Source organism: Cyanistes caeruleus, chromosome 2 (assembly GCF_971803275.1).
Source record: "Cyanistes caeruleus chromosome 2, bCyaCae1.hap1.1, whole genome shotgun sequence".
NCBI classification, from domain to species: domain Eukaryota; kingdom Metazoa; phylum Chordata; class Aves; order Passeriformes; family Paridae; genus Cyanistes; species Cyanistes caeruleus.
Window position 1 is genome coordinate 79905000 of NC_141702.1, and position 24127 is coordinate 79929126.

The following is a 24127-nucleotide window of genomic DNA, read 5'->3' on the forward strand; positions in this document are numbered from 1 at the left end:
AAAGGGAGTTATCCACTTGGGATGTGCATCACTATCATCTATTAACTTCATTCACTGTTTTCCTGTGTTGCATTTCTGTTTTCTGGAGCTCTGCTTTTGTATAGCCAGACTCAACCTGTTGCTAAAATCAACTTTTGCTCTTTCAGAAACCTGTGCCATTTCCTCTTAATTTCAGCAGATTCCAAGGAATGGGCTCAGATGTGGCTTGGCTGTCAGTAAACAGCATCTGCTTTACCCCTTTCAGGTCTTCATATATTATGATCACAGAACTCTTATCTCCAACGTGTTTGTTCCAGGTGACTGCAGGATCAAAACAGGATCCCAGCTGACTGTAAAGAAGAGAAGAAAGCATTGGTGTGACCTTTCTTTCTAACTGGGCACTTTTTCTGTACAACTGAAGAATTGCCTTCTGTTGCCTGTTGGTTACATCAATGCAGACAAAAAGAACAGCCTGTCCTTTCTGTGGTACTGTCTGTACAAGACAATGACAGAGGCTTCCTCTGAACTTTTGTAGGTAAAAAGTCTCCACACATGAACATGAATCTCACTGTGTGCTTCCCTTCTGTGACTATACTGTCACGTAAACATCTTTTAACAGACAAAGCCTGACATCAGTCTAAATCTAAAATATGGGTTGCTAATGAGGGATTTGGCCTAATGTGGAGAAACAGCAAAGAAACAAACTTCCATTTCATTAATACTTTGAACCTGCAGCATTTCCTCCAACACTAAGTGGCAAAATGTTGATCCAATGCCATCGTCCAGCTGCCACGCAATTCCCTCACCCTTTGCTGGAAGAGCAAATACCCAGAAGCAAAGCATCTTTTGGACACTCTCCCCTTCTGGCATTCAGCTGCCTCCTTTATCATGACATAAGGCCATCAGGAAATTAATTATGGCACAGCTGTTTTCCCACTGGCCCCATTGAGTTGTTTGTAAAATATTTTTTTCTGTTGCTTTTTCAGCTACAATCAGTATCTGTAAAAATGCAGATCTGTCATGAATCCTGAAACGAACTCATCCCTGGAGCTGTAACTGGGGACACTTGGCACATTGTTATGGAAATGGAAAAATGAAACAGCTGTATCTTTAGGGTTTCAAAACAACACTATCTGGAGTGGGAGAAAGAGGTCAACAACTTTAGATCACTCATTTACCCTGGCAACCAAAGTGAGAGTATAACCAAACATTTTGCAACCAGCAACATACTGGGAGCTATAAAATATTTTATTATTAAAGACATGGAGAACAAAATTATAACAATCATAATAAGGACCTTATCACCACTTCTAAGATTTATGTCATGAAGAAAATGTAGAAAAAAGTAACTCGAAAGACTGTAATACTGTCATTGAATACTATCCCATAACTACCTGGGACCTGGGAAATAGTAAGGAACCATTAGTCAACCTCCTGTCAGGAAAAGCTCCTTTAGAAAACCACAGCTGTTACAATCATCTCCCATTTTTCAATAATTTTCTTGAAATCCTTAAGAGATTGTAATCCTCAGAGAAGCATAAACACTTCTGAAAACACATTAAATATTTTTACCAGGTAAGTTTTATTTTTTCCTGCCTTATGCAGGAAAAAAAACCAATAATACCTGGAAAAAATTTCTATCCCTTAACCAATTATTTGTTTCCTCTGTAGTGCATCTTGGAAGTGCTAAGTATCTGCCACTGTTCAGTGACCAAGTACCAGAAACACTGTTGTTTTAACCTCATGACTCTTTGCAAGGAGACAGCCAATGTCCCAGAGACACTGCTGCCACATTCATTCCTGTCATGACTGTGCATAGAAAAGAGTTGCATAAAAAAGGAAATCGTGACACTCCAGCAATTGCAGACCACTGCAACAGCTCTATGTATGTCCTTGCTTGTGTCAACTCCAACACCCCTGAGGCTACTGTAAATTTTAGGGGGTGCTAAGAGAGCCGAAGTATCATGAGACTCCCACCGTCTCCAAGTTATTTACCCTCAGTGCCACTTGCTTGGGTACTAAAAAAGAATATGGCTTCAGAGTTAGTCTTGCACACTGATACTGCCAGAGAGATGAGGCTTGTTCTTGGAAAAATAAAAAAACCCACTATACCTTCTTCCTTGAAAATAGAATTGGGGAGGCAATTATAATTCAGATGTGTTATCAAAATGCTTAGAAATTGAATCTATTTTATCCTCTTCAGAATTAAACAGAACCAGAAGAGAGAACATGTTTTTTTTACACAGGTGCAGCAATGATGTGTAAAAGTTGCCTGTGTGAAAGAGCCCTTAATCAGAAGGCATTAGTCATCAAAAATTATCTTCTTTCCCATCTCAGGAGAAATAGTCTTACTTGCTTCATGACTTCATTTTAATAACTTTTGTGCAGGAGTGCAGGAGAGAGAAAAATAGAGTTTTAAGCAGCTTGACAATTTGCCTTCACTAACCTGATATTTACCTGGATCTCCACATTTAATAAAATTCGTTCTGTGCTTACATGTATACCCTGGACAGTTGTAAATATCAAATTATTTAAAATCTAGATAAACTATTTCATACCCACACCAAGACACCCAGAGAACAAAATAAAACACGTCAGAGGATTAAATAAGACGTCAGAGCCTTCTCATTACAAAGATTAATTCAGCATAATAGTCATCAAATAATAACACCAATGAATTCAAATAATTATTGACAAAGTAATGTTTTCCGCTAATGAGATCCTCAACAACTGTGTTGTTGTAACTGTGACCTTCCTGACTCACTAATAACTGGAGGCAAAACTGACTCAACAAGGCACTTAATATTTTTTTCATATACTCATAACATGGTCAGTGATAGGAAATTACAGGAGCTTTCCTGTCTTTTACAGAGAGACACATGGGAAGATTCTGAGTAGGAGAAGGAAGGCATTAGCAAGAAACTCCGCTCATTCTGCTGAGGGAAGCACCTGCCTCTCTCTGCTGTCCTAGGTCAAGGGTGAAGCAGAGTCACTTATTCAATGTCACTGCCAGTGCATGCCCCCAGCTGTGCCTGTAGCTGTGTCAGTAAAGCACGTGCCAGAACAAGTGCTAGAAGAGCTGCTCCCCCAGACACCTGCATCCCTCCCTATCCCTTACCCCTTGGAAGTCATCTTGCAGTAAAGCCTCCCGCATACTGCATTCCATTCCAGCATGAGCCTGTGGCCAGTTCCTGGAGCTGTGCCGCAGAGACAGCTTCCCCAGGGCTTCCATGACTCCCGTTTGCCCCAGTGCTGCTCTGCCGATTGCTGGCAGGATAGAGCAGGGGAACAGTGCACTCACCTCGACCCACCCTCCCCGTGTCCCTGTGGGGAAGTGCTTGGAAGGCTTCCCACAGGCCCCCACAATGGAGCTGTGGAGTTATCACTGCCTCCTGCGGTGAGTCCCACGTGAATCCAGCTGCCAGATGCACTAACATGGAAAACACAGTGCAAACAGCTCATGCTTTGTGGAAAGTTATTCCCAGAAAGGAATAAATTCCACCCTTACATAAAGGGCGCCAGATGCTTGGGTGGAAGCAGCTGATACATGTAATTTATACAGTAATGTATATATAACACACATTATACAATATCTTATAATACATTTATAATTTATATATCGCCTAACATCATGCTTTTATATAAGACATTGTATGATGGATATCATTTATATCACTCTCGTATTTACGTACAAAGCCATGCCCACATCTGCCAAGATGAGCACAAAAGCAAATTTCATTTTAACAAAAAGCTACAATTGATAAGCCTAAAATTCCCAATCTCTAAATTCCTTACTGGCTTCTCATCCGTATGAGCCATCCCTAGGAACTACTGATTCCTGAAGATCCACTGTATTTAATCCCTACTTCATCAATAGTCCTTTGCATCGTTTCTCTCTCTACTACATATACCTGAGCTGGGGAAAACCATTAGTACAGCGAGAATTTGCTGTAATTTAACCTTCATAATACTTAACAAGTAAAAGGAATGAAAACTGTAATATTACTGCTTTAAGAAGCAAAGCTGTTGAATGGCCTCAATGCAAATTTCCTCATCACACATGTTCATGACCATCTAAGTATGGCAAATGCCAAAGAGTTTGAGCCCAGCATGGAAAACACTGAAGAAGCTGGAAAAGGAAGCCAGACATCAGGGCCCCTTGGCTCAAGAGGGAAAGAGACCTGTAAAGACATTTTTATTTCTGCCTGGTGACACTATGATTTGGTGAGTCCCAGTGTCTCATCAAGGGGCAAGAGAGAGCCCAGCAATTTCTAGTTTCAAACTGGGACAGGTAATCTTTCCTTTTCATTCTTTTTCCTCTAGTCTTGCCTTTTTTCACCATGGTTTGCAAGCTATAGAACATTAGGGCAAAAGATCTATTTAACATGGTTTTAAAATGTAGAAGTAAATATCCAAATGGGAAAAAAGACTAAATATTTACCTGCAGATTGAAACCATGCTGCACTGCACAAAGCATCATTTTCTCTCCCCCCAGCTTTCCCATTTTTTCTTTCCCATTTCTTCTGTGAAACCTTCCATACAGGCATTTCCACCAGAGTGCCTACCAGGTGACAAGGTGCTGCATTCCTCAGCAAACCATGGGGAGCTGTGTACCTCCTTTCCTACTGAACAACTGACAGTGGTCTTGAGTAAAATATTCCCCTGCTGAGCTATCACAAACTGTTCAACCTTAACAATTGAGATCTTTTTTTTTTTTTTTCTCTCTCTCTACTCATCCTCTGCCCTGAGCAGGAGAGGATTACTAATTCACTAAAACTCAGTGACAACCCATATCATGTCTCCACACCTGAACTCTTCCCAACTCTGTGAGAAATAAAAGCCAGTGCCAAGATACGACAAACAACCTCTGTGTAGGGTCCAGCAGAAGTCTGGACCCAGAGGGATTATGGGCTCCTTAAAACAAAAATGCGTATTTCACATTTTGTGCCTGGTCCTTCCTATTTTTATTTGGCCTCTTACAATTCAGTGTTCTGAATCACAGCTGCTATAAATTCACCCTAAACAATACAGGCATACTTTTTAAGCCCCTAAATACACTACTAATACTACTTTCCAGATCAGAATTTGCCAACCAATGCAAATTCTATATGCTACATGAGACCCTGACCTAGGACCCTCTCAGGTTAGAGCCGCAACTGCTACAATGACAATGCAGCGAATTCCTTTCCTAACATGTTTTCTCCAACATCCCTAAGCTTCTGTGTCTTGGATTGATCCTGTTCACTTAAAATCCTCAAAGCAGGAATTACTATACTAAGAAATCCCGCTGAGTACGAGCAATACTTGCAAAGTCAACCACCAGGGAAAAGAGAATTGGAAAATTAATCACCCCGTAAGAATGAGCAGCAAAAATATTGTACCTAATCTTACAAAACACCAGCAGAGGGGGGGAAAAAAGCATCTTACAAAGAAAAAGAGGTCCCTATTAAGGAAAATCTGAAGAGCTTTTATTTTGGCAATAAAGCCAGTCCCATAATATAAGTTAAGAGCAATATGAATAAGAGAAGACAATTAAAATGAAAGTAATAAGATGAATGTGTCTTTACAAACGGACCATGTAAATCTGCTTGTGGATAGGGCTAGGAACTTACAGATAGGGAAGTAACAGAAGAAACCCTTATTCTAGAAAAACGTTACTATCAACACAGACTGCTGCTCAGCCAAGGCCACATTAAATTCCTGATCCTAGAGAAAAAGAACAAAGATTTAATAGAATAATTAATAGGATTTTCTTTCATCTATATAACCAAAGAGAGGATGTATATTAGAAGGGAGCATAGAGCGATTTGGGGAATATAGAAGATACCCTGTATCTTCCAAGTACCTCAGCCAATGGGAAAAAGGAAGAGGGAGATGCAGTCAGAAAATTACAATAAAAAGGGGGCTGCATCCCCCAACAGTTTGACAGACCTCATGGGAAATGCCCATGGTCTTTATTCTAATAACATTACAGGAGTCCATTGTCTCCTTTTTGGACATAAACTTCCGGCATTGTAGATTAATTTTCCTTACACTTGGGAGACACACTGATTATTTATTTCAGAGTTGCACAAATCTGTGTGCTCCAATGTATTCCACAAATCAAGCACACCAACTATCGAAAGATTTTACTATTTAAACAATTTAGGAGACTAAGGAATTAGTGTTCATTGGCTGCAAGTGACATAGTTCCCTTATTAATCAGTCTTCCACCTTCTATTAGTTAATGATTGCCTTCCTTCTCATGCCAATCAGTCAACATGCTGTCTTTCTCTTCTTTTGGGTAGGTGGTTTTCTAGGGTCTGTGACCATGATTCAGTGGTAACAATCTGCCCCTGCCATAAATTACCCAAGCAGAGTACCAAGTCGGAGCAGAGTTTGCCTTATCAGCTTCTTCCGTATCTTGGGGTTCTGCTGGATGTCTCTGTGTCCACTATCAGCTGTCTATCCTTCTCACCCGGCATTATTAACCTCCCCTTAGGCCTGAGATTACTGAAGCATATCCGGCCCAAGACTTTAACGAGGCAATTCTACCGACAAGTGATTTGTATTTCGAACACCTGGCCATCGCTTAGCGCTCGCCTGTCACCCGCTATCTGCCTCACGGATTAATCTCTTTTCTCGTTGATTCGGCCGGATACTCAACAAAGCCCACCCTTTCTGGAGGAGATTTTCACACAGCTCCTGTTTTGCAACGCCCGCTGCCGCGCGGCCATGACGGGGCCGTGAGGCCGAGGGGCGGCGGCGCCTGCGCAGCGCTGCGGGCGGCGGAAGGCGCCGAGCCCCGGCCATGGCGCGGCGCGCCCTGAGGGGGCTGCTGCTGCTGGAGGCGGCGGGGCTGCTCGGCGCCCTCCTGCTCTACCGCGCCATGGACCGCAGCCAAGGTGCGGCGGGACGGGCGGGGGCCGCGCCCCGACGGGGACTGGGGGGTGGGCAGGCAGGGGAGGCTCCTCCGTGTGGGGAGAACCGCGTAAGGCCTGGCTCTGTAAGGAAATGCTGCCGCGTGGGGTCAGGAGTTCGGCTTGGGTGAGTGCAGGCACACGGGGGTGGCTTGTTGGGCGGACCCTCTAGGATTTACCTCCGAAGAACGAGCTGCTGTTGTAGTTTTACAAACCCGAACCCGCGAGCAATCCTTCGGGAGGCAGCACGCGACCACACCAGGAAAAATGAGGAATCCTGCGCGGTTTTACAGTGGCGGCAGCGGGCCAGATAAGGATTTAAAAGCAAATGAGGCAGGAATTGATCAGTCCTGTTCCTGGCATCTGGTGTTGAGCCCTTGGAGGAATGCCCCGGCTGTGTCTGGGTCTCCCAGCCTCTGCGATTTGACATTTGCCAGGCTGACGACAGACCCGGCGGGCAAGAGGTGGCCAGCCTCGTCTCCCGGATTATTTAGCTTCAGTCCCTCCGGTCTCTTAGACTTCGGACTCCTTGCCCAGCTAACAGAGAGAAAATAAGCAAAGCACCAGTTTGGTTACAAGGTTTGCCCTGCAGAGCAGCGGCCTTACTTTGCATGCAGGGCTCTGCAGGGTGCAGCACTGGTTAGACAGATCCGTGTCCCTGCAGGAAAAGAGCCTGTCCTGCAACCTGCAGGGTCAGGGCGAGCCAAAACGCAGCTGCTGCTTTGGCTGGGAGGGCAGGAGTCCACTCATTTCAGCAGTGGTGTGGTCTTCATAACAAGTGCAAGCTGAGCTTCACCTACACATCAGTTTCCATTTGTTTTCCAAGACCCAGATGATACCAGGCTGTTAAATTTCAGCCATCTTTGCATTTTTATTAGAAAATACATATAACAAAAACATGGAGGAGATGTTTTCAGCCTGTTGTAACTTGGTGCTTGGCGTCCATCTTTGGGGTTGTTTTTTTCTCATCTTTTTAGTTCTAAGTCCTAGTTCTTAAATGTATTTGCATATTTTCTTCGACTTCAGTTCTGTATGGTGTAGTGATCTAATCAAACAGCTCAGTGAACTCAGTGAGGCTTTTCTTGCTTTCTTTATGTTAGTACTAGAATGGGTAACATCCTTTTATGAGCTGTTGTAAATAATTAAAATAGCATAAACCTGTTGTGATTTTCTACTGAGTTGTCAGAGTGGCCCACAGAATGAGTCGGTGAACATCTAAATCTACACAGGGAAACAAAGCAATTTTCCCTGGTTTTATCTGCTTGTCAGTCTATGAGAGGCGTGCAGCTTCCTGAGAATCTGTAGCTTGGACTGGGTTATCGCAATTGTGAGGAAGGTCAGAAGATGCTGAGATGATGGGGCTGCACATATGAGTAATCTGAATAAAATCTCTCAAATTATTTTAAATAAATAAATTCCTACCACATTATTTAATGGTGGCTGTAACTAAAGAGCTCAAACAAATTTTGATAAATCAAGTAAGAAAAATAATGCGTTTAATTATTCATGTTAATATATGCTGGGAAAATAATTTATCTTTCTTGTCAGATTTCAGATACACAATGCAGAAGAGGTTTCCATCAATTCTGGAAGGTGAGTTTGTAGTTGTTGGCTTCAGAAGGATGGCTGAAGCTTATGTTGCATCTTAATACATAAAACCGATCTTAGGCTGGCTTAAAACTTTCCCCGGGAGACACTGCAGAAGTTTTTATTGTTAAGGCATGGCTGGAGTGTCAGGCTGTTGGATAGAGATCTCAGAGCTGGAGGGTTTTACACTGAATAAAACTAGCCACAAAGGGGCTGCTTGACAGATACGTCTAACTTAGAGCTGACATGGATTTTCCTATTTTTCAGTTTATTACAAATCCAATGAGTGGTCTGGAATTCATGGCATAAGGGAGAATGACCAGATGACATGGTTAAGCAGCAAGAACTGAAGTAAGAAAGATGTGTGATTAAATAAAAAAAACTATTTAAGAATAATTATTTTTAAAATGTCCACATCAAGACGTCCAGTTCATCGTCTTGATTTCTTGCCTTTGTACTTGTTTTTCAGCCCTCTGTGCCTGAACTGTTTCTTCTTTTTGATGATGCTTTTCACATCCCTGTTGTGAAGCCACTTGTCACGCTCTATTTCCCACTGGATCTGTTTGACATCTGTAGGAGGCAAGGTGAGAAATAAGGAGCCGATGGATACCTCTGACCATGATACGGCATACAGATGAATCATGTAAAAGTTAAAACTTGACTACTGTATTTATAAAAGTTAATAAAGTCCAGACTGCCTCTTTTTTTTTGAGAAAGCTGTGGGTTTTTTTCATTTCACAAAACAAACCCTACCATCTTAGTTTTACACACTGCTTTGTATTTTACTAATGCTAGACACATTTGTGTCAGGAGTAGTGTTTGAGTGCTCCTAACGTTTTTCAGGTGACACCAGCAAGACTTGTAAAAGCTTTACAAAGCTTTATTCAACCAACATATACACATGTAATTCATTAGAATTATTTTGGGAAAACTACTTTCTGCTTCACTGATACTGCAAGGAGACAGTCCAAGAGGTAGGGAAAGACAGCAATACCTTATGCCTTCCCTTCCCAAGGAATGAAGGACACTTTACCTGAGCAGAATTCACACAGATACTTGACAAAGAGCATCCTGCCTGTCCCTATTTACGGTGTGGAAGAGCCAATGACAGCCTCTCCCTCTTTTCTGAAGCTTTATTCACTCCACTACTCCCAGTTAATATTTAGTGCTGGGAATCTCTTCTCACTGGAGAAAAATATCACATCGTACTGATGTTGAGCTACTGTCCCTGCTGTGTGTTCCTGACCCTGTATTCCAGTTAAAGGTGGTTCACCTTTTCACGTACAGAAGCTGAAGGGAAAGAAGTGGGTCTCAGCATTACAACTGCCCGCTACTTGCAGCGTGTACTTACTCGCATTGTCTCTGTTGGCCATGGCGTTCATTCCGATATTGTCAAACTTAGACCCAGCATTTTCATCCAGCAGATAGCCAAACTTTAAAGAGAGAAATTTTAGTATTCAGTATATTATTTAGTATTTTAGTATATTATTACCAAAGCAACAGGTAAAATGCTTGATCACTTTCTGTTAAGCACTGATCAAACTCACCTCTTCTGCAGATGCCAGTATACCAGCATCTTGGAGTTTTCTCTTCTTTCCTCGTCTGGGTCCTTCAAACAAAAAGTATTATTCTCATGAAACACAACTTCAAGTTCCCAAAGACACTAAAATAAAGTTTTACCACGTTTCAAATTTTTAGAATTTTTAATGAGATCATCTGAACTAGCAATGCTGGAAATCTTTGTTCCCCACCTCCCTTAAAAAACAAAGGGAAAAAAGTTTCCAACCAAGAATTAAATAGCACAAATCTGTGCATCAGGAGTAAGAGATGCACAAATCACCAGTACAACTCCATCCTTCTTCACAGTTCCTCCTTCAATTCTCATGTCTTCAGCAGAAGATTGTTACTCTGAATTATGCTGGTTGGGGGAAAACCTCCTTTTCATTTATGGTTTATTCAAATCTGCACCTAGATCCAAAATGTGACAATCTACTGGTGTAAATCCCTCCATTCCAAAAGTTTTGGGCTATTTTATTTGTGTTAAGGTTTCATGTCAGTGTTTTCTTACCTTCCAGTGATCCCGCAAAATTCGTATCTTTCTTTTTCTTGCCCTTTTTACCAATGGATTTCAGTTGCACGTCATTGTTTGAGTCTGATGGGAAAAAAATCCAAATACATCAGTCTCCAATTTTCACACCATGTACGTGTATATAAAGTGCAGCAGAGACTAAAATTCCTTTTTAGGCATATTTGTCTTAACGGTCCAAATCTTTGAAAGGCTGTGCACACAAGCAAATTTAGTATTTCCTCAAGCTGGACAATTAAAAATTGGTCTGTGGTGTGCTGTTCTTTATGTCTTTTCCACAGCACTAGAAGGGAATGACATTATGATACATAAAATAACAAAAGCTAAAAGCAGGCGTTAACCTCGAATGACTGCATGGTAAGTCTGGTGAAATAATAATCTCATTAAAGACTGCGTTAACAACTGTACAAACAGTTTACCTCCTCTACCCTCAGTCATCTTCCTGTGACCTTTAGTTATTCATTGAAATACTCCATTAATCTCTGCTTCTCCAGGCACATGTACTCTATTCTGTGTTAACTGTGCTTTTCAGGTGAAAAAATAAAAGCATGCAGGTACAAGAATCAGTTACTACTACAGTGGTAGTAAAAACTTGAGTGCATAGCTGTATTACAAGAGTAAGCTGTTATTTGTAAGACAGACATTTCTATAAAAGTTCATCTAAAGAGGAAATCATCATTAACTATGTCTAAAGAAATACAAAAATTACCAATTACCAGAGTTTTTATTTTTCTTCTTGAGCTCTTCTAACATTTCTGCCTACTGAAGCCAGTTATTTGTGTATAAAGCTACTGTTGTTATGCCAATTTTCAACATGAAAAAAACATATCTCATTTGGAAGTCTTTATACACAGATGCCTAATTCCCACTCTCGCCTAGGAGACTGTGCCAGGAAATGCTTCTCTTAAGACTTCACTGTACAGAGAAAAACTTGCCCTTTCTTTGCTTAAAAGCCAAACTTCCCACCTAGGTAACTAAACTGGAATTTACATATCTAGTTGCATATTAGATAACCTATTTTTAAAGCTTTTTCTTCTTGTTTTTTGGTAACAAATGGCAGTTTACCTAGGTCGTTATCATCTTCAGACACATCCATAAATACACCTCCCTCTTCATCCATATCCTCATCAAAGTCTTCCTCCATACTTCCTAAGGAGACTTCCTCATCATCCAGATCGCTGAAGTCATCTTCATCATCAGAATCCTCCCAGTCAGCACCAGATCCCTTACCACCTTGGCCTTTCTTGCCTCCTTTGGGATTTTTTTTTATATTACTAAAAGAAGATGTAACAAGCTTAGCATTTCATCTGGAAAAATATGGTTTGCATCTAGATCTACTATGTATCTACTGGCAAACACTATGTTAGGAAAGTTCAACATCATTGGAAACTACTGCAAATGTAGGCTGCAACCTAAAACATACATGTTATACACTCAGGTATTTTTTCAACATTAGTATAGGCAGTTGTATTATAAAAGTCAACCATTTGAAGACATTCTGGAGAGAATCCTGTTCTGAAATCAGTAGAAATGACAGCTTCAGTATGTTATCTCCTCTGTGTGTTTGCTCCTTTTCAGAAAGTCTTTTCTGCAAAACACACAGACTGCTCTATTAAACACCAGTCAAGATCACAAAAATGTTTCAGGTTTCACAAGTAATTTAGACTTTAATTCTGCTGTCACCTCAAGGAAAAAAGGTCTCTGTACAAACTGAAACCCTGCGTTATACTTTGAGTAAAACGGAAGCTACTTAATCATTTACAATTGGACTTGATGAACCTAAAGGTCCTTTCCCACCTAAATGATGCTATGATTAATCAAAGTGCTGACTTCAGGAGAGTTGAGCTCTGTGACTCTGGATCTCACAAAGCTTATTAACTGTTAGGTCCAGTTACAACCAGTCCTTATGGCAGCAGTGCCATTATTCTTCATTCTACTTCCTTTTGTACTCGGTACAAAATAGATTGAGACCTGAGACAATGAAAAATAAAATTTTACACTGCTTACTGCATCACTCCATTGTACAAAATAAGCAATTAATTAATTAATTAAGATAATCAAAGACTACAGGTCTCATTTAAGGACTATAGGCATACCAAAGTCATCATGAACTATTATGGGACATGCAGAAAACCTGCATAACTCAGTGTAAAATTGATAATGCTTTTTTTGCAAGGTAATAGTCTGAGTCATTCTGAAAAAGGTCTATCCAGTTTCACAGAGTAAAACTCTATGTAGATATTAGACAAGAAGATTAAGAACTAATTTGAAATCTTACCCAGCGAAATCAAGGTCATCCTGGCCAACAACAGCATTATCAGCAGCTTCAAAAGTATCTGGGGAAAAAAAAAAATGTTATTACGACAAAGAAATATGCAAGTCATTGCATCTAGCAAGTACATAGACCTGTTGGGAGAAAGTCCAGAGGAGGGCCACAAAGACAATTAGAGAGCTGGAGCACCTCTCCTAGCACAGAAGTTGTCCAACCTGGAGAAGAGAAGACTTCAGGGTGACCTTATTGAGGCCTTCCAGTACCTAAAGGATGCTACAAGTGAGATGGAGAGGGACTTCTTCCACGGGCATGTAGTGACAGGACAAGGGGGAATGGCTTCAAACTGAAACAGAGTTTAGATTAGGTATCAGGAAAAAATTCTTTACTGTGAGGGTAGTAAAGCACTAGAACAGTTGACCAGAGAAGCTGTGGATGCCCCATCCCAGAAAGTGTTTAAGGTCAGGTTGGACGGAGCTCTGAGCAACCTGGTCTTGTGGGAGGTGTCTCTGCCCATGGCAAGAGGAATGGAATGGGATGATCTTTAAGGTCCTTCCAACCCAAACTATTCTATGATTCTAGCATTGCAAAATATCCAATTTTCAGATATAGGGTCATTATTTTAAGCTTCTGAATTTATGAAGCAAATTATCGTTAGAAGTACTAATAGAAGACAAATGAAATTAGTAACAGATTCTTGTCACAACTAAGACCACATTAATTGAGTCTCTAAGAACCCTGATAAAATAATGTAGCTTTCTCTCAAAATATGTACAAAACAGTTATGGAGAATTAACCGTATTGGTTTTTTAAATACATATAAGTAAAATTTAAAATAATGGACATTTTATGGTACACTAACAAATTTACATTCTGGAAGAAATCATACACTAATTCCAAAGCAAAGTATGTGCTACAGGAATAGCTAAGGCTACTGCAGAAGTTTACCAATGACCTTACTGAACTCACGAAAGACATTAGAAATTATGAGAGAAACTGTAATCGAGACTGAAAAAGGCCAAGCAGTAAAGAAAAATTAGAGGTAAATGTTACATGCTGTTAGAAGAGGTTACTCAGACTACATTAGGAAAAGAACAAAAGGGCATGAACTGCTACTCATAAGTTCAAAATCAGACAATTTCTAGCCCCTCAAACAAGCTGACTATTGCCCTGGTGGGAGCAAGGCCGCTTTTACAAATGACCACCCAGCTGGCTCACACAGCAGATAACAGGAACTGCGGTCTGCAGTAGCACAAAGAGCAACTGGAAAGCAAATTTTCTCCCACTCCCACATTCCTCTATCTGGTTCTTTTATGCAACATGAACTATAAAAAGGATAAATTAGTAATTTGAAAAATCTGGGAACACTGGGGTAGTTACTGCATCCTACATTCCTACAGCCTTACCCAATGCTCTTTCAAATTCATCATCATCCACATCTTCCACACTTTCTTCATCATCCAGACGCTTCTGTTTCTCTCTCTTCGTATCGAACTTTGAATAAAATCTGAAATAATATATTGCTCTCAGATACAAAATTACAGATGATCTTTATGACTTTCTTAACTAAAAAAACCTGCAAAATCATTCACTACTGTAATATTTAAAACAATGAAATTTCACTGGCCAAAGGTGGCAGAAGTTATTTTCAACATAATGAATTTATTAAAGTGCACCACAAAGATGTAAAAATCCACCTTAAGCTGAGAAGGAAGAAAGGATCAAATTAAATTTGATTATAATTGGGAAAAATAAAGAAGACATTCACCAATCAAGTTTTATTAATTTTTCTCACATAGCCCGCTTCTTTTGGGTCTTAGTTTTATCTTCTGTCAGCTTTATTCACCTTCATTTCATGTCAAAGAACCACCAAACACAGAAGGCAATTTTGACCAGATACAAAAGAGTATTTTTTATGTAAGACTTTAAATGTACCATCTCAGTTTCAGCCATCTTCAATGTAACAATACTGTTAACTTTTCAGACAGGAGAGTTTTTAATCTCTTTAATCTCAAAACTAACACCACTATTTTATTTATTTATTAGTAGTATATTCCTCAATTATCGTATCAATAATTTATAATAAATGAAGTTAATTCAAATAATAATTTCCTAAGGAGACATAGGTAATCAGTATTTTGATCTAATAAAAACAAATCTTTGCCAAATGCATATCACTTCAATTTTAGTACTACAAGTGCATTTTAATATCATAATCTCAAAGGAAATTCAAAGAAACAGAAAGAACTATAAGTAATAAAAAACTAAATATTCTGAAAAGTAGCTCCTCTGACTTTCTTTTGCTTTGTTCCATTCTAATAAGCTTTGATGCTAATAACATAAGCTATATTCCAGCTTTCATTATATATACCTCTAATGCACGAGAATTACAGCCCACAAAATATTCATTATTACCCATTACTTAAGGCTTCTCTATTATAATGTCAGCTTACTTAATTTACTTAAACTACAATCCCAAATTGCTCTTGTTTGTAGGTGATACCCTTTCCTAAGTGCTTTTGACAAATGTTAAAATTATGTCTAAGAAAAGCACTATCATCTTAAGTCACTCAAATCAACCAAAACTTGCAAATACTTTAAATACCAGAGAATACTAACAAAATGCAGTGGGCTTTAATGGCATTGCATCAAAAAAACAACACTTAAAATGAACATTCACAGGTATTCCATTACCTGTGAAAGAACACTTCATCTACCGGGATTTTGCTTTCGTCTTTGGCCCGGAACTCCTTACTGTTGACTGCAAAAACAAAATAACTGATTTTACCCCAAGTCGAAATGCTGGTTATTCTTTCCAGAGGCTAAGCAGCACACACAGACAGAAGTAGACACACAGTGTCATTCATTCAATAATGGGGAGCTTTTCTGAAAACCTCTTCCAACTAACACAGTGCCTATACTGTACTGCACTGTGAAGTATGGAAAAGACCCTCTGGAAAAACTCCAGTGGCACAGCCCTAACCAGGTTCTCGGTTATGTATCAGCAAGGCAGGGGGACACAATCACCTACAGCAGGAATACATTTAAAACAGTAACGGGAAAGAAAGTGGGGAGTAAGATGAACTTGCTGCCATGCACTAGAACACTGAATATACAGTTCCCTGGCAGCAGAAATGCTTGTCAGGAGCTGCAGAGCATGCGCCAGCTGAGCACATCGAGGAAGGGATCAAGCCTCCACTTGCCTCCATTTCTGAGGAACTGAGGCAAAATATGACAATGCAAAGGCAGATCAACTAAGGTAATGACCAGGAATCCTGTGGAGGAGCTTTTTACCCTCTCACATTCCCCTTCCCACCTGCTCAAAATTAAATCAAAAGAAGAAAGGCTACGGATTATCTCAGTGGGTACGGATTACAATAATTTCTAAGTGACACGGGTCCAAGTTTCTGAAGCCAGATCAGCACGCTCACAGAAGGACTCTTCAAATTAACAGTACAAGGTACCAGAGGATTTTCAATCTCAGCTCTCTACACCTCAGCAGAAATCAGCTACATGCAACAACTGCAGACTTCTGTAGCCATATTAATATATCTCTATTTTTGTATCATGTTTAATTTGTAAAACACTTAAATTCCCCAAATTCTGTCCTAAATCCTTAGTCTGCTCCTTCAACTGAGAATAAACTAAAGAATGTGGTAGAGTGCATAGGCTAAAATTTCTGCTGAGCTTTACCAGCCATAAAACCAGCCACAAAAGTACATCAGTACTTACTAATCTGTATAATTACAACCTCTTTGCAACGCAACAGAGCCAAAGCTGGTGCAAAAGCACATCCCTGGGAATGCTACAGAGACTCGACCATAGAAGATGGTACCTCTTCTTCCTCAAGCATCATGTTTTACTGATAGTTTGCTCTGTTTTTTTAACTGCTGGTTCTTACACCAAATCCTACTCTTGATTGTTGGAAACAGTGGGATTGGATAAAAGGCAGTTTATTTCTGGAGGCAGGAAGACTCTTAGCAAAATAACAGTGCCAAAGATACCTTACACTCATCCTAACAGCTGCAGCTGTGGCATTGTATGAAGTAATCTGTATCATTTAATGAAAGAACTTAATGTGATTTAAATAATTATATAGATCTATTTTTCTGGTATTTAAGCCATTTTTTTTCAATCATAATAAACAGAATAAAAATGGCTATAGAATAATTGGCTTTCTCTACATCATTTTTTCTTCAAATGATTCAACAGATCCAATGTTCCATCTGTGAAGATTCTATACATCTTTACAAGAAGATGAGGTCTGATCCTGAACATCAGGCATGACCACTGCACTCCTGATGGACGGCGCCTTCTTTTATTGCTACGACAAACAGCACAGACAGTGCAGATGACACATCTACATCAACCAACCAAGGATTTTTTAGTCATCATAATCTTAACTAACTTAAGGGGCTGACTTACCTGCAAGATTTTGCATATCCTTCATAAACTGCTTCTTCTTCGGCTGCATTACCACACTGCTGGTGTTTTCTGCATCAGAATATAAATCAGAAATGAATGTTTATTTTATTGTTATTTTATTATTCTATTGATACAGAACTGTTCAGAGCAGCTGACAGACCAGTGGGCTGTGCTGCCATCCATAATGACCTCAAGAGGATGGAGAAATGGGCTGACAGAAACCTCCTGCAATTTAACAAGGGGAAGAATTTAACAACCTTCCTCGCTGAAGGAGGAAGAAGCCCAGGTACCAGTATACACTGGGAAATGCCCAGCTGGAAAGCACCTTGGCTAAGAACACTCTGGTAGTCCTGGTGGACACACAGTTGACCATGAGCCAACACTGAGTCCCTGCAGGAAAGAAGGCTGATGGTTTTCCTGGCACTTGTCAGACCACACTTGGAGCCGCATGCCCAGGTCAGGGCTCTCCAGTTCAAGACAGACATGGGCACACTGGAAAGAATCACATGATGGATCCCTAAGTTGATAAAGGAGACTTCACCTGAAAACCTGGAAACACTTTTTTACTGTGAGGGCAACTGTGCACTGGCACAAGTCGCACAGAGAGGCAGAGTGGTCTCCACTCTTAGAGACATTCAGGTCACCTGCAAAGTCTACTCTAGGTGTCTCTGCTTGAGCCCCCGAATTCAGAGGTCCCTTCTAGTCTCAACCATTCTGTAGTGTTTACATCTCTCTGTGTCTTGCTCATTCCTGCCAATAAGCAGTTCTGCACTGCAGTGTGAGGGGCAGCAGGATGTGACTGTCAGCTGGTTCCAGGTTGCAGACATCTCTCTCACAGCCCTGAAGACTGATCCCACTCCTCTCTTCCATCACATGCACCCCAAACACTTGGCAAGGCCAATCTGAGAGAATGAGAATTTGGACAGCAGCTATAACCACATGGCACAGAGAAGTGCCTACCTTTGCCTTTGCTGAGTTTGGGATTTCTGTACACAAAGCGATCCAAGAATCTCATTAATGTGAAATCCTGCAAAGGGTCACCAGAGTATTGAATGTGATTCCCCTGAAAGAAGGAAAAAGCCAAAAAACATTGAAGTCTTCATTTTAGAAAGACACCATCTAAATACAGAGGACTCAATCAGTTCAACAACATGAAAACCTACTTTAAAAAGATAAAGACTTAGGGATACTATACTACATAACCCTGACCTGGTTGGTTTGAAAAACCTGAAATTTTTGCAATTTCACTATTTTCTTAACTAAACCACACCTCCTTTGCTTTGTTTCAGTGATAAACTGCCTTGCAATGTACTATGCTAACAGCAGTTAATACTCAACATCATTTCAATACCATATAGTCAAATGAAAAAGAAATATTTTAAATACATATTTGTGAAAGTTTGAGTGGTTTTGGCATGGTACCACAACAGTATTTAAAAAAGAATTTGTTACTGTAGTAGGGGTCCTCATATTTAAAAAAAAATAAATAAAAAGATACAAAAAAACTCTAATCAAGTTTTCAGAATCATATAATACCCACATGAAATTAAATTAAGTTAAATTAAAACTTTTGTGAGCAGTCTCCTTCACATATAACATTGTAATTCCATTAAAAGCTTGGCATTTGAGAGTATGATAGAGTTCCACAGAGCTGCCAGCTACCCACAAAGTGCAAGGAGACTTTATAACATGTTTTTTCAAATGGCAAGACACCTAACAAAGTATCAAACATCAAAGCAACAAAGCAACAAGCTAGCAAAAGCACTTACTTCTAGAATTGTTTTTGCAAACAGGGCCACAGACGGATGAAAGTGTTCAGAAAGCTGAAAAACATGAGTCAGTCATTTATTTCTAATTACAAAATATGCTGTAAGACCACTCTGTGATTTACCAGATAACTGACATACACATAGTAGTACAAGGCTGATGAAGCATTTTAGCTACTGAAGAACTTCAAGTTCTGATCTTTTATCTGCATAAAATAAATTTTCATCCAACAATTTTATTTAAGTCAACACTAAAAAGCTTTAATTATCAAAGCTAAGATCCAATAGTCAAAAAATATTATTGCTGTCCATATCTCCACTTAAAAGATTCCTATTCCCTACTCAAGAATATCAGTATTGTATGGAACATACACAAGCTAAAAGCTGAACAGTGTGTCAGCTTTAACGTTTCTGTTGTTACTCAAGTAGCTACTTCAAGAATAACCAAGTTCTTTTTACTCTCTCGGTACAAGGGCCACACTTATAAACATATCAACAGCAATGCAAGGATGTCCTACCTTCTTCAATTCCCAAAGGCTTGTACTTTCAGCACCACAGTATAAAGGACTTCGGTGCATAGGGTCATAGGAAGCTCCACTCTTCCTGCCTGAAGGGTGGAGGGATGCAAAACAAATTTTCTCAGGCAACTTTACAAGAATATTATTCTCATTTCCCCATAAGAGTAATGCTGCCCATCACTCCCAGCTGGACAGGCCAGGGGCTCATCTGGCAGCAGGAAAAGCTGCTTTCAGCTGCCCTTCACAGAGTAAGATCAGGTGCACAGGCTAAATTCATGCCTGCCTCCAAGGAAGGCCCTGAAAAGCCCTGGCCTGTTCCAGAAGCCTTCTGGGAGGAGAGAAACTGGGCACAAGTTCAAAGCTGGACAAACTGTTCTAGCAGGCTTCACAAGCCAGAGAGCAGCTGCACATCCTAACCTTGGCTATACTGCTTGGAAGGTGCTTGAACATGGAAGCAAAGAACTCCAAGCCTATTAACAGCTAAGGCACAAATAATGTGTTTATTACAAACTGCATCAAGTGAAATACACTAGTCATAGAGTCTTTTCATCACTGCTGAGGTAACAGATAAATTGCTCTGACTGGTTGCTTTCAACCAAACTTCAATTTAAAAACTTAAATAATGTTTAAATCACTTAATTTAATACAACAACTCTTGACCAACATGTCACTGTTATGGACTCTTAGCTGCTAAATTATATATTTTCTTGCTGATTTACCTCCCATATTCAGATGATGCACCCACGAGGCTGATGAATCTGAATTGCTTGTTTTAGCAGAACTTTCTATTGTAGTTCTCTTTTCATCTTCTACTTTGTCAGCATCTGCAAATTTTTCCTCATCCTCTTCAGCCTCTTCTTGATCCTTAAAGCACTCTTCATCATCTGACTCCTAAAAAACAAAAAACGTTAGCAAACAGCTTTACCTTTCCAAATTTACTCTGATTTTTTAGAAAAATGCACATAAAGTTCTTGAGCTACTTAAAAAATCTAAACAAATGATGGCTGATGTTTAAGAAATACAGATTTTGTCCACTTTAAATTGAACTTTACTCCTTAGAACACACAACTACAATAGTCCCTCCCCACCTCAAGAAACATCTTAGCAAATGGTTACTAATTAACAGGTTAGGAAAAGGTGCTTATGAAAACAGCTCTTATTGAAAAAGCAATGAGATATAGAAATCATCTTATACCACATGATCCTGTAACTGGACCCTTAATTCTGGTTTTACTTTCAGAAGCTCAGACAGAAGGTAGAGGGTTCCACAAATGAAGGGTGGCATTTGTCCACAAGTGACTTGAAGTAGCCTCTTCACAAAGGCCTTCACACGCCGCAACACGACATCTGCCTTCAGAGACTTATAGATAAGATTTAGAAACATGGATGGCTTGGAGCAGGTTGCTAAAGCAGGATCTAGAAGCTTCCTGTAGGACACACAGGAGAAATTTTGCTGATTGTCACAATGGACACGAGAGAACAACTGCTATTAACAGCAATTATCTACATTTTTCAGAGTGCCATCTAAAACACTAGTGACAGTTTGCTGCTCAGTACTCAAAACCATTAAGATCAATCCTGAGCTGTCAAGAGCTGTCATAAGACACTGAAGATTCAAAAACAAACAAAAAAAAAACTGGCCTCAGCAAACAAAATATTGGAAGAAAATAACAAGAAACTGAGCTCAACTGAAAACAGTCGCGAAATTTGAGTTATTCAATGTTAACCTGATTTGTTCATATGTTTAAAAAAATAGACAGCAAATGGTTAAAAATCAGCACAGTTCACAATCCGATCAGATATTTGTACCGGCAAGTTGATTTTCTGCTCCAGTTTCTTTCCAGGCTGCCAGGTACAGTAAGGCCCTTGAATACACTGCACATTCTCCAAGAACCTGAATTCCCTTTTTAAAAAATCAGTAACTTCCCTCTAAGAGGTCATCGAAACAGAAACCTGTAAGGATCCTATGAAGAATCTAAATCAGCTGGGACAAGAAAAAAGCAGTATTTTTATAACACAAGGCTTTCCAGCTACACAAATTAAATCATCTAAAAAATTTAAGATAATATTCCTCCTTCTCAAAATATGGGAAAAAGAAAAAGGAAACAAGATTTTAGGCTATTTACAGGCCTAATTTACAATTACTTTTACCTGTAAAAGTGATTTCAGAAGAAATAGTTATCAATTAGTTTCAAATAACATCTGGAAGTAAAGCAAGCCACCAGAAGAGTGGCAAAGGATGAAATGCATCTGTGTTCTCAGGGCCTATCACTACCTTTTGTTTTTATCCCCATATTAAGTCAAAGAAATCACATGCACTTTCTTCCAGCTCCTACAAAACATCAGAAATTTTAGCCAACAAAAAACAAAACTAGCAAGATCTTAAAAGCAAAGCATTTCTACACCTTTAAATTAATGGTGACTACCTCTTAAAATGAAATCTATATAAAAATGCAAACCTGCCACTTACTTGTACAGCGCTGCATAGTACCTGTCTGATACAGTCTGCTGAGAGTCCATCACCTGAAACAGCAACATCAGGGCCTGGACACTGGTACTGAAGTTCACAAGGTGCAGAACTTTGAACAAGGTGTTCATTTGCTCTTTCACTTTCTCATCACCAGTCTCAGCATAAGGGTAAGCTCTGTTTACCCCACAAAGAAGAGCACTGAGCATTTTGGATTCAACATCTTTTTTCTTAATACAGTTCCGGAAAAAGCAGAAGTACAAAGTTATCAGCTTGTTAGCCAATGCACTTTCCTCATGACTGAGGACTATCTGATTTAGAAAGCAGATAGCATAATATTGAGTTTTCACATTGATGTTTGAGCGGTACAAAAGCCTCTCCACCTCACTGCACACTACTCCCTTCATATTTGGATGCTTGTGAAGTAACGTCTCTAAAAGATAAGAGGCTTTGGTGGCGATCTTGTTCTGAGGGTCACCCAGTTTATTCACCAGCAGAACCAGCAGAGCTTTCTCCTGCTCGGGCTTGTTACAGAGCAGCTCGTGGGAAACCGCCAGCGCTCGGGATTTTGTGGCTGTCAGACAATCATGGCTCAGTGTTTCCAAGGCCTGCACAAACTCTGCTATCTGCAGCTTCAGGTGATGCTCAAAGTACCAAAGGATCAACCGCCTGTCTCTTGAATCCTTGTTGCCGCTCGACATCTGCACTATGTTGTTAAGCGGTCGCTGCGAGAAAGACCACAATTTCCGATTGTCCGGCAAGATATCTGTAATGAGAAGCTCCTTGAAAGTATCTAAAGCCATAAGGCTCTGCTGCCTGCTGCCCTTTTTCTTTATGAGGTTTATCAAGCTCTCAACGAACTGGAGACTGTGGACAGCACTGTCCTGGATGAGAAGGGTCATCGCTGCCATCCTGTCAGCCAAGGTACCCGAGGACACAACAGTTTTAATCCACGCTGAAGAGGCCCCCTTCTGATAGTCTGTCTTATTCTTAAACAGGTCTGTCTCATGTTCATACAGCTTTTGCGCCAGGGCCTTATACTTGGACAAAAGCGTTTGATTCTGTGGCTCGGGAGAGAATTCACTGGTGTATTCTAGATCATACCACTTGCCCCCCGGTTTGATCAGGATTGCTTGCCTCGCATGAAATTCAAAATCATCTTCCAGCCTTTCTTTCTTTGAGGAAGGCTGTTGGCCCTGATCACCGCCAGACTGCTTCTTCTTGCTGTCTTTCACACTGCTTGCCTTTTCCTTTCCTTTTTTTATTGTTTTCCCCTCTAGCGAAGGATGATTTGTTTCCTTCTTGCTTTTCTCTTTCTTTGGAGGCTTCTCCTTCTCCTTGCTGCTGCCATCATCATCCTCATCCCCCTCCACCACCAGGCAACTCTTTGCATACTTGTTGAGCCCCAGAGAGCTGACGAACGCCTCCAGCTCCCCTTCCTTCAGGTCATCGATCGTGTCCTTCTTGCCGCCGTCCACCATCTCGGCCTCCGCGTCCAGGGCACACAGCATGAGATAATCTTGCTGCGGAGACAGGGCACAGCTGTCACCGGCAGATCTGGTACAAGGTTTGCCAAAACTCCCAAAGGTTCTGCACAGAATCCCTGAATGGTTTGGGTTGGGGGGGAACCTTAAAGACCATCTAGCTCCAACCCCCCTGACGTGTTCAGGGACACCTTGCCCTGGCCTTGGGCACCTCCAGGGATGGAGCATCCACAAGTCCTCTGGGTAACCTGTCCCAGTGCCTCACCACCCCTGAGCAAAGAATTTGTTCCCACCATCAGCGTGGCACCCCGCGCACCGGGCGCCCCTCAAGGGCCCGTCCCGGGATGGGGGTCCCGGCCGCCACGTGCTCCGCTGCCCCCCGCCCGCTCCCTTACCTTGGTGCCGCCGAGGCGCAGCACCTCGTCCAGCGTGAACTCTCCCGCATCTCCGCCTTCTGCTTCTTCATCACCGTCACCGTCGCTCTCCTCCTCGCCGCTGTCGCCGCCCGCCTTCCTCCGGTCCCCCACGCCGAAGTCCCAGAGCGCCGCCGCCATCGCCGCCCGCCGGAAAAGCTGCCGCGCACACGCGTGACGCGCGTCCGGCCCGGGCCGCGGCCTCTCGCAGGCGGCCGGGACCGCGCGGAGAGC

The 24127-nt window shown here is 40.9% G+C and overlaps 3 protein-coding genes across 11 annotated transcripts in view; 1 reads left to right on the forward strand and 2 right to left on the reverse strand.

Moving 5' to 3' along the window:
- Window positions 1-6771, reverse strand: part of SULT6B1 (sulfotransferase family 6B member 1) — a 72042-nt gene extending 65271 nt beyond the window's left edge. For 4 of the 9 annotated variants that reach the window (XR_015283541.1, XR_015283542.1, XM_086878136.1 and 1 more), the window contains exons 1-2: window positions 6635-6771; window positions 236-329 (exon numbers count right to left, since the gene is read on the reverse strand). Coding sequence is in view for 6 of the 9 variants with exons in the window: in XM_086878136.1 (XP_086734262.1) it covers window positions 236-329; window positions 6635-6771 (231 nt within the window). In the remaining 3 variants the exon portion in view is untranslated. Of the gene's footprint in view, window positions 1-150; window positions 330-4420; window positions 5686-6341 lie in introns of those variants that run through there. The other 5 variants (XR_015283543.1, XM_086878138.1, XM_086878139.1 and 2 more) reach the window with 4 other exon arrangements.
- On the forward strand, window positions 6736-9181 carry CEBPZOS (CEBPZ opposite strand). Its single transcript, XM_086878152.1, has 4 exons — window positions 6736-6863; window positions 8427-8471; window positions 8733-8816; window positions 8935-9181. Exons 1-3 carry the CDS (start codon window positions 6770-6772, stop codon window positions 8813-8815), a joined length of 222 nt encoding a protein of 73 aa, XP_086734278.1. The 5' UTR covers window positions 6736-6769; the 3' UTR covers window position 8816; window positions 8935-9181.
- Window positions 8343-24122, reverse strand: CEBPZ (CCAAT enhancer binding protein zeta). The gene is made up of 16 exons (XM_023923818.2): window positions 23876-24122; window positions 22000-23519; window positions 20725-20956; window positions 20249-20420; window positions 19530-19618; window positions 19015-19068; window positions 18206-18308; window positions 17246-17314; window positions 15515-15581; window positions 14227-14327; window positions 12830-12887; window positions 11617-11825; window positions 10534-10617; window positions 10013-10074; window positions 9817-9898; window positions 8343-9035 (listed from the first exon to the last, which is right to left on the reverse strand). Exons 1-16 carry the CDS (start codon window positions 24032-24034, stop codon window positions 8896-8898), a joined length of 3201 nt encoding a protein of 1066 aa, XP_023779586.2. The 5' UTR covers window positions 24035-24122; the 3' UTR covers window positions 8343-8895.
- Window positions 24123-24127: the final 5 nt, after the last annotated feature.